Here is a 10,529-nt window from a genome sequence, read left to right as displayed (position 1 = left end):
AGAAAACACAACTTGACTGTCAGGTCAGGCTTTACTTTTGCATTTTTTTCAGGCAAGTACCTGTTTACATTGAAGCAGCTTCTCGTTTATAGAAAGACAGTAGACCCCCCCTCCCCTCCCCGAATACAAAACACTTATGTCCACGTTACATACGAAAATATAATTTAAAAGCACTTAACAAACGGACATGTTGTGATACATTCACTGTACATTGTAAATATGGGACTCCTGCATGTGTGGATTGCACCCACCGACCTACTCAACGTCTAATACTGTCCCCGCTCGCTTCATGGTCCTTGTTTGGAGTTGTTACCGTGACGACCGTAATGACAGAGCTGCTCTGGTTCACGGCTAGGAATTTTCTTAATGCACAAAAGAAGAGTGGAGAATGAGCGCAAATGTCACTGGACCCACCACAAACACAATGGTCTTATTGATCAAGTGGTTCACGTCGCCCCACCCACCCCGGAACAAAAAGAATCCCTGTAAGGGGGGGCAACACCACCACTTTCCTGCTCCCTAGGAGTGACCTGGCACAGAAACATGATACATCCACACACTAAACGGCACGATAACACTCTAGGCTGATGTCTTGAAATGCAAAAAAAAAAAAAAAAAAAACACTCGCGACACACACATCTGGAATGCTGTCATCTACAACACACAGAACAGGCTGTAGTTGCTAATCTCTTTTTTTTTTTTAAGTACAAATCACCTTTCAGAGTGCATGCATTAGAACATTCAATGTACACCCACTTGTTTTTTTTTTTTTTCCTAAGGTTGGCGACACAAATATAGGCCGCCCTGTCGTTGCCTCATCCCCTCCCCTTCCCTTCCCCTCCCCTCCCACCCCAATCAGGCACACGGTATGATAGATGTTTGGCAGTGGAGAGCTGTTGGCAACCGTCATAGAAAGAACCAAAAAAAAAACGATGTTGGCAACTGGAATGACATGTCAGAGAAATGGAGCTCATTATGAGAAGAGAAAAACCAAATGTTTACAGAGCCCCAGACAAAAATGTCATTGTAAATTAAATTTGGGATACGACAAAATGGCCAAACCTGGGGGGGGGGGGAAAAAAAGTTATTTGACCAGCATCTCCAAATTGATTAGCAAGAACTGAGCATGACAAATAGTTTTCCCAGTATTGTGCAGCCCTAGTTCCTTGTCACTCAGATGGCGTAAAAGCACTACTTGTGCTTGAATGAAGCTCCTCAATTCACTTCAACTTAGTTCCTTGCTAAAATCATTGCATATTGTGGCCACAATTTAAAATGTCTGGGGCTCCATAATAAGCCATAAAAAAAAAACGATTTGTGAAACATAAACTGGAGTATTACAAAAATATACGCAATGAAACTTTGAAGTCAAAATACTGACAATAAAATACACAAAATAAAGCTTGCAAATAAAATGTAACTATCTGTGTATATGCTTGTGAATAAGCGTATAGTTTTTATATATACAACTACATCTGCATCTACTGTTTATATAGCATATCTCTATTTCAAATAGAACTTGGGCAGAACCCCAGAAGTTCCCGTAAGGCTCCGGATCCAAAGTCAGTCAACAGAGTAAAAGAAGCAAACTCACTTCCCGGTTTGGATCGGAGACCGGAGGGTAACTTCGCCATCGTGCGAGGGGGGGCGGAGCTTGGTTGCGCTTCCTGTCTCATCACTTCCTGTCAACTTCTTTTAGCACCTTATGCAAGTCAAACCGAAATAGAAATCAAATGATAGCATATGCCGAATGTGCAAATGTACAATAAAAAATAACACAAAGATATATTTTTGAAATACGAGTGATAAAAGATGGAAAGAAAAGGCAAATAATAATGTCAAAAGAAATTAAAGCATGCACTTTAGTGAGGAACTTTGAAGGGTAGCATTTTGGGATAGCAGCCCTTGCAGGTCTAGCCTTGAATCTTGCGCAGGATCTCAGTGGAGACGGGCGGGTGGAAGTTTATGGTGTGGTGCCTCAGGCCCTGCGACGTCTTGTAGCTCTTCCCGCAGCGGCACTTGAACGGCTTCCTCACGCGGATCTGCGCGCGGTGTCCATTCTTGGCGTGGTACTTGATGCCGTTCACATTCTGAGAGCAGAGAAGACAACGCGTGCTCACTTTCACAGAACCTGTTCTTCTTTTATAAGCATAAATCTTAAAGAGCGGGCATGGAGCAATCGGGAACACGTCCATAAAAACGTCGACAACTCATAAAGAGCGCTGTCATGTTCACGTGTCAATGTGACATTGAAATTACTTTAATGCCGCAGTAAAAACGTCACTATTCTTAGCTAGTGAAATCAGGTCTCGTCAAGGGTGACTAATCTCCTTAGTAACTTTTTGCTAACTTTTTAGATTGCAGTGGGGGCCTCTACTTATGATTTTTTTTTTTTTATGCAACTTGACATTTGCTTGTGGCATCACCTTATATCTCTTCTTGCAGCCCGGCACAGGACACGCAAAGGGCTTCTCCTCGCCGCCGTTCATGCACATGGAACTGAGGATGGACTCGGAGCTGATGGCGCTTTCGGTGGTCCACGACTCATCGCTGTCCGAGTCCTCGTAGTCCACCTCTTCCTCGTCGTACTCGCTACCTGTAATCATTCATGACTACAGTGAGGTTGTGAAAACAAAAATGGAGTTAGGCCACATGCTCACACACACAGAAAAAAAAAAAAAGACTCCTTGTCCACGTCTGTACGCTCATGCGCCTGTGAGTCAAAGTGCAGGGATTGGCACTCGGAAGGCGATCATTAAGTGGGAGTGATCCCCATTGCTCAGGCTGGAAAACTACTCTGGAGAATAGTTTCCACTCACATGCACGCACACACCAACAGACACACATGCCCCCACTGGCCCCCCCACTATCACGCAGGAAATGCTGCACCTCAGCATGAGGAAATGGATGGTACCCTGGCACATGTGTGTGTGTAAAAAATGCAGACCTAACACTACGTTTAGGGAACCATTTGGGCTGCTTCTGAGCTGTGCACATTCATATACACACTCACACACACACACACACGAGGCTCCATGCGAACACACAGTGTGACAGCTGCTGTGTAATTAGAAGAGTGTTGACTGGTCTGCTCGCTGCAGGAGCCTCTATATTTAACACGCACACACATGCTGTCTAATCGGGTAAAATGGAGCTCATCCTAGAACTGGGTTGACCAGCTAAAGTTTCCACACAATACTAGATGCTCATGCAGCACAAAAGAATGTTAAACAGTTTTGTGCATCATGATTTTTTATGCTTCAATGCCCATTGGCGTTCTCTAATTGGTGTGGGCATTTTAGCCACCGGGGGGCAGTATAATGGACAGATGATGAAGATTTGTAGGCTATTGAGCAAATGGTCAAACACAGCGCGCACACCTGTCGTACCTGTCGGCGTGCTGCTGCGGAAGGAAGAGGAAGGAGTGATGGGGGGCGTGACGGGCGGCGTCAAGTTGCCGCTGGTGTGGCGAGGGGGCGTGGCCGTGCTGTTCCTCGACACGGCGCCCGTGATGGACAGCGACAATTTGGGGGTGACCTTCTTCTTCATGGTCTCCTGCTCCCGCCGGGCGGCGTCTGTCATGAACCTGATAACAAATGCGTGACCGGTTATGGACAAAATCTCGTCCGATTGGTGGACACAGAAGATGACATCACGACCGCTGTGCTACTAGTTATCGTTTTCATGACGGTCACTAACAGCCGCTATTACCAGGGCTGGATTTTGACAAGATCTCATTAAGCTCAACAAACTGCCCGTGAAAATACATCCCACCATCAAAAAACATGTTCCGAGGAGACTGCAGATGACATTTACAAGCTCACAACTTGAACAATTACCCTCCCACCACCTACAAAAAACTCTCTCTTTCACTTCTGGACATATTTCTCCACATTGCGGCTTGGAGTGATTTAAGAGGGCGGTTTGCCACACTTATGGACAAACAAAAAACACACACACACACAGCCGCATGAGCTGTCGTCCTGAGTCAGGCGTCTCATGTCTTCTGTGGTTTCCTCTGCCGCTCTGGAATGAGTCACCGCATTGTCGATGGGGAGGCATCCGTCATTTCGACGCCCCCCGGGAAAACAAACGCACGCAAAGGCGAGATTCACACCGATAGCGCAACGCCACCGCCTTAAGACTTTACCTGTTGATGTAGCTGAGGGCCAAGTAGGTGGGCTGCTGTTGTTCCTGCTTCTCCAGGACCCGAGGATCCGTGTCTGAAACAGAAGTTCCGTGTTAATCAAACTGACTTATCGGTTCGTCCCGCCTGAGAAATGATTGGAGCCCGTCATCACGGTGCCTAATGTACAACACATCGCATACGGTCACGAGTGTCCTTGATGGCTTCTGTGAACACATCATGAGGACCTTCCCAGACTTTGTGTCTTGAGAGTGGCAAAAAAAAGAATTTCGCACGGGAGAATGGGAGACACCAAGGCGCTATGATGAATGTATACAGTGTATTGCTAAAACACAGCCAGACGCTCGCTCTTCGGGGTGACTTCCACTGCCTGAGGGGAGCACCATTAAGTCTGCCTACCAATCTCCCAGGGAAACGAGTGGAGGGGGGGTTGCGATAGGGGCTACTGTGAAGTGCCAGCGCCACCAAGCGTTCAGCATAGAAACACTCAAAGGAATCTAAGGAACCAGCACCGGCCCATAGCGTGCTAGTCAATGTCGTGTAATGGCTATCAGATGGATTTGATGAAGGAGTTGGATCATATCAGTGCAACTGTGAACAAAACACACCCCAAACACTTTTCCAGCTTTTCCCAAATATGCGTGTGTGTGTGTAATTGTGTGTGCCGGCCATCTTTGGTTTTCGGGCTTTCACACCTCGTAATCTGAAACGAAAGCAGACGTCCGACAGGGCAGGACAACACCGAGGAGACCGGCAAAACAAAAATACAAGACAGGGAAAAGAAACACACACCCATAATCTGCTACTGCACTAATAGTTTTTTTTTTTTCCAGATTTTCACTCATTGTGAGAGTGTTTGGAACACATCCCTGTACGTTAACCAGCGACATGGTTTGACGTGGCTACGCCGCCGTCTGTGAGGTGAGCCAGGTGCGCAGACGTCGCCATGTTAAATGTGCGCCGCATTTACGACGTCCGCTCGCCTCGCAGGCAGAACAGGAAGCTGACGGGCAGGAGGGGAGCTGAGTCTGTGTGCGCTGCTCCGAATATGTTTGACTCATTCCAGTGACTAATGGAGGTGCGTAGTTTTGGACAGAACATTAGAACACTAAGTACAACTACAAGAGTGCCCTCATTTTTCTATAGCGCTTGTCCTCATTGGGGTCACAGGTCACGTGGATATCCCTGCTGACTGTAAATGTGTGTGTGGTCAGGTCTGAAACATCTCAGAGCCTCAAGGCCATGACTGTTTTAGCAGCGGCACACTACTGCCCCCTGCTGACTCATGACGCCGTGTGAGTGTGTGCGTGTGTGTCGATACACGTTTTTGGAAGCAGGTCAAGAATGCACATCTTGTTTTGCAGGCTGCTAATTAAGCCACACACCGCATTTTAACATGTTTCTCAAGCAGCAGGCAACCGGATGGAGGCCAAGAAGTTGGGAATGTAGGAGGGGTTAAAAAGAGAGGTAAACGTCCCTGTAATTATGCGCCGCCGTGCACGGCGTGGCACTCGGGGGCCCGGCGACTTCCGCCATGCGATGATGTGTGAGCTCGAGTGCAGGGCGTGAAAAGAGAGCTTCCACAGTTCCGCTTTGGCGATGCCAGTGCACTAATTGCACCACTACACCCTCACAGGTCATTCAGGAAGTGTCGTACGGCACGTGGACGTAGAAACACATACTCACGTATATGTCACACCTTGAGCTTTTAGGGCAAACAGAGTAAAGGGCCTTTTAAAATTTACTGTACATTACTGTAATTTTTTTTTTAAAGGGGAGAGCAACAACCTGTTGCTGGTCATCTCTGCTAAATTCAACGACACGCTTAGTGAAACACATCTTCTACCTCTACAATATTTTTTAAATAAATATATAAGTTGGTTCTGATTGTTATGACGTTAATTTAGGAGTGTGACCTAACATAATATGTAACAATTGCAAAGCCTCAGTGACTGCTGATGCAGGCAGATAATGGTCACAAAAGCAAGTATTGACAATATTTGACGTCATGTTCATCAAGTTGCACAGTGCATTCATTGAGAACAAAGAAATTTGGGATTTCCCTACTTTGGCCCCGGGTGTTTTCTCCTTGTTTCAATCTCACCCGCACTCGGCTTCTTTATGCTGCCTTTGTTGAGGTTGCTGGGCAGGTTGCTGCGTGTGTAGGTGACACACAAAAAGTGTGCACGGGCAGATCGCCCTGACATCATCACATTCCTCAGACCTGACTTATTGGGACAACAAACTTAACGCTGTCCTCTGAAAACAATTTCCTATGGCTATGTCATTGCTGAGATGTTATCTTTTTATTTGTAGGATGAGGTAGCCGAGAAAGTTTAAGAGATTTTCCCACGGTGTTTACTTACATGTAAGCAGCAGGATTAGTGTTTGAATGAATGCAGGGGGCGGGACAAATGTTGGACATGCCATCCGAGGCCACAAGAGGTCAGTGTTGTCAAAGAAAATATGAGGGAACGTCCAGGCCATCATCTACTTAGCGTTTTGGTATGAAGGTGTTACAGTGTCCCTGACTCCCTTATGATATGAAACGCTCCCTCACAATGAGGCTTTATTCTCATAAAGTTAATACGATATCAGAAAAGTAAACTTGTACCAGTGGAGGCCACCGATGACCAGCTGCATTAAAAACGAGAGGAACGGCTGGTCATTTAAAAAAAAAGACATTTCCAACCATCTTCATTAACGTCATTTTTTAAAAAATGTTTACTTATGTGTTCTACAGGAGACTACCAAGAGATGGCCACAGCTATTCTGGGGGATGAATGAGTGGCACACAACACGTGTAGCTAACCCCCCTCCCCACTCCTTCCCGGCCCATAAACACGTCCTCTGTTCTGACCCCAAAGCGGTGTGACATCACATCGGGTGTCCTACCGACGGCCCAGCCGCACTCTTTGTGGACGAGACAGCAGGTTGGCCGAGTTGACGCCGAGGCACACTGCCTCGCTGACCCCTTTTAGAGGCTGCCAGTTGCCATGGCGACTGGCTCCTAGAGACCTCCGGTCTACGCCCACTGTCATCCATCGCTTCCTTCAGACACACCATGAATAGTGATTAGCACTAATCATCTTTGTTGTGCGTGATGGTGTACTGTGGTGCCAAAATGGATTCGTGGATTACCTAAAAAATATTTGCTTCACCTCACACTGACCTAGCCCTGCCAAAAATAGCAGAAGTCCGAGTGCTACAAAGGTACATTCTGTACTGTACTTGCTTATGAATGACACAAGATGGTGGGAAATCACTGCTTTTGTCTAAATGAAGCTTCTCGACTCATTTCAAATGTACCTACCTGCTATCCAGGGATAGCGCATACACTGTCGGCAGAACAGATACATTAAACCCCTGCAAAATTACAGTTCACCATTTGTCACTTTGCCACGCCCATCCCCAAAATCAAATGGGATAGGCCCCAGTTCCCCCTCAACCCAATAGAGGACAATCGTATAGAAAATGGATGACTGGGATGGAATTGAAAGCCTGAACGCAAACGTCACTTGCAAGCTGCAGGCAAACTTCAAATGAAGAGTGCAACAAGTTGCGACGTGTGTATTGGGGGGGATGGGGAGGGGGGGGGGGGGTGGAAACCAAAATATGAGTAATGCGCTGAAGTCACTTTAAAGTGACACCAAGATCACGTCAAAGCACTTGAAAGCTGTGATTTATTCATGCGCTCCGACACCTGAAGCAGACGCGTTCAATACACAAGCCAAGTCGCATCAGGCCCGCTGTGGTAAACATTAGTGTTAGCTGGTGGACCGCTCTCTGCTAAGGATGCGAATTACACTCATATGCCCCCCCGAGTGAAAATAAAAAATACAGCCCGCGAAGCAATGCTGAGTTTCTGTTTGAACGGAATACGAGTATAGTGGAAGCAAAAACATCCCAGGGGGAGGCTGCACGCAGCGTCTGCAGGCTTGCAGCTTTAGCGCGCTAGGCTAGCGGCGGCTAGCGAATTAGCACCCTGCAGCCACCCCACCTCCCACCCGCGGAGGCCGACTCACCGATGTGATTGTCCTCGATGTGGACGATGAGCTCGGCGAGAGACTCGAACTGCAGCCCGCAGCCTCCGAACCTGCAGGAATTGGAGAAGAAGGAAGCGGCGGCGATGCCCGTCATGTTGTTTTCACCGGTGGGTGGGGGGGCGCGCTGGTGGCGTTCACCGGACGGGGGTGGGTGGGCAAGGATGGGGTTCTTGCGGGAGACGGGGCGTTGGAAGCAAGGGAGGCAGGCTGGTAGGGAGGGCTTCGGGTTCGGGGAGGGAACGGGGAAGAGTGAGGAGCAGACACCGGGGCGGCCAGACGGGACAGCAGCGGACGCAGCTGGGAGGCAAGCTCGGCGGTGGGTGGGTGGGTGGTGGTGGGTGGGGGCTGCCTGCCTGCCTGCCTGGCTGGTCTCAGCTACGTCATGACCTGCTTACCTGTTTGCAAGTGTGAAATCGGGGAAACAAACCGCATTCATTATCATATAATCGTCACAATGCATGCATTCAAGCCCCAAATTGCATCAAGAAATAATGCTGCAAGTCTGGCGTGTGCATTTCCAAACCTTGCCTCTTGGCCAATAAAAATAATTCCGATGTGGATTTCTGTTGGTGTGATTGATTTAAATATAAAAATGGCAGTTTGCATCAGTCACAGTTAACAACCACAGGTCTATCTACAAAGCTTACTGATTAATGTGACCCTATAATTGTTCAGTTCAGAGCACTTTGGATGTGTTTATGGTTTTGTGTGTGTGTGTGGCTCCCAGAGAGAGGAGAATGTTCTTAAATCACCAAGGTTGGCTGATCAGGGCCGACTGGGCTCTGTTAATTGACCATTATAACAGCCGGCCATAAAGCACTGGCCACTGACCTGACTTCAGCAAACTCACTCGTGACATGCTGAGAGCACACTCTTGCTCTTTCTCTTGCCCATAAATAAAAAAAATGAATATGGTGTTGTAGATGATCATATAAATTCGGTGTCGCATTTAATTCCATTCTCCATTCAATTACACAACAGAAGTGTTGAGGTTGCTTTCAAAAGCAGTGCTCAGGGCGATATAGTCTGCTGAGTGTTTCGAAACTCATTGGACTGTGCTTCTCCTTGCAGATGGACAATAGCCCAAAGCAGACTGCAAAGGCGACCATGGAAGAAGTCATGGGGGGGGAAAAAAGGATGGAAATATTTTAGCCAAGCCAGATGACAACAATTTTCTTCAAAGCACCATGTGTCACTTTTAAAAGTTATTCCGAAGGGAAATGCCTAATCACACATGGAGTGCTGAAGGTAGATGTAATCCAAGTGGTATTGTCTGCCCCACAGAACCGACCAGAGACTTCCTGGTTGCCGTCATTGGCTTGCGAGTGTGACCGCCTCCTCTAGTTAAGTGTTACTGTGCACTGGCACGCACTCATGCTGTAAAACGTCGCCTAACTTGGCCCAGAACAAAACTCTGATTCACATCCACATGGGGGGAGCTGTGCGCACAGCATGACATCAGCACAACTTCCTGTTTGGGCTTGTTGCCGCGGACACGCTCATTTGCATAGTCCACTCCATTGGTGGATTATGAGTCAGTAGGGCTGGGTACCATTTCACACTTGCACCACAACAAAATTCTACTCCTCCAGTCTGCCCCGGCCTGGCCCGAGCGCAGGAAAGCCTGACCAAACATGGCAGACGTTACGGCCACGCTTGGCTCAATGGACAAGTGAATGGACATTCCGTTTGTGCTTTTGAGGATTTAAAACGTGTGTAGACTAACAGTTCATTGGATTGAGGAAACTAGTGGGTGTAATTGCTGTAACTTATTTTAGTCTTTAGAATCCAAGGCCTTGGTTCTAGCTCGTATCCAGATGCGGAGTTCAAACGCAAAGTCGGCTTATGTACAAAAAGAAGAATAGCAGCACGAGCACTCAAACGAGATCCATAAATTCAAACCTGCAACCTGACAATTGTGAGGCAGATGTGCAAGCCACTTGGCAGCTTTCACCATTTAACTATGATTTAGTATGGTACAGTGCAACAAGTGGAACATGGGCTCCCTCTAGTGGTATAAGAAAGAATCGCCGCTTTAAATATAATGCAGTTGTAATTAACGTTTTAAGTTTTATATTTAATCCTAAAGAACTGATTGGTTTAAAACCTTTATTTTGGTACAATTTAGGCATTTTAATTGAAACAAAACTACCATATGGTGATTCATATGATGATTCTACTGTATTTTATTGTTGGTTGTTATGGTAGCAGTAATTAGGTGTTACTGTGGCTACTGTGTTTTTAAATACAGCATTTAACTATATTTACTATATTAGTTATTTCTGCAGGCTGCCGCTATTTGTCTATTTTTTTTTTTGCAAAAAGAAAACATCTCT

General features: G+C 46.8%; 1 protein-coding gene across 2 annotated transcripts; it reads right to left on the bottom strand.

Moving 5' to 3' along the window:
* Positions 1-12: 12 nt before the first annotated feature.
* LOC125986752 (juxtaposed with another zinc finger protein 1) lies at positions 13-10,473 on the bottom strand. Of its 2 annotated transcripts, none has more exons than XM_049750614.2 (5): positions 8,173-10,473; positions 4,151-4,223; positions 3,381-3,586; positions 2,427-2,596; positions 13-2,090 (listed from the first exon to the last, which is right to left on the bottom strand). In XM_049750614.2, the coding sequence occupies exons 1-5, from the start codon at positions 8,285-8,287 to the stop codon at positions 1,914-1,916; spliced, it is 741 nt and encodes a 246-aa protein (XP_049606571.1). In that variant the 5' UTR covers positions 8,288-10,473; the 3' UTR covers positions 13-1,913. The 2 variants fall into 2 exon arrangements, with proteins under 2 accessions (XP_049606571.1, XP_049606572.1); XM_049750615.2 differs by having other exon boundaries at positions 3,390-3,586.
* Positions 10,474-10,529: the final 56 nt, after the last annotated feature.

The sequence above is a fragment of the Syngnathus scovelli genome, chromosome 19 (genome assembly GCF_024217435.2).
Source record: "Syngnathus scovelli strain Florida chromosome 19, RoL_Ssco_1.2, whole genome shotgun sequence".
In the NCBI taxonomy this organism is placed as follows: Eukaryota; Metazoa; Chordata; class Actinopteri; order Syngnathiformes; family Syngnathidae; genus Syngnathus; species Syngnathus scovelli.
The sequence above is the reverse complement of the archived record's forward strand: the minus strand, read 5'-3'. Positions and strand labels throughout refer to the sequence as shown.

Coding starts and splice junctions, on each gene's coding strand:
- LOC125986752 (XM_049750614.2), bottom strand. CDS start 8,287: ATGACGGGCATCGCCGCCGCTTCCTTCTTCTCCAATTCCTGCAGGTTC. Junction 4,224..8,172: donor CATCGAGGACAATCACATCG/GTGAGTCGGCCT, acceptor CTTCTGTTTCAG/ACACGGATCCTCGGGTCCTG. Junction 2,597..3,380: donor CACGCCGACAGGTACGACAG/GTGTGCGCGCTG, acceptor GAATGATTACAG/GTAGCGAGTACGACGAGGAA.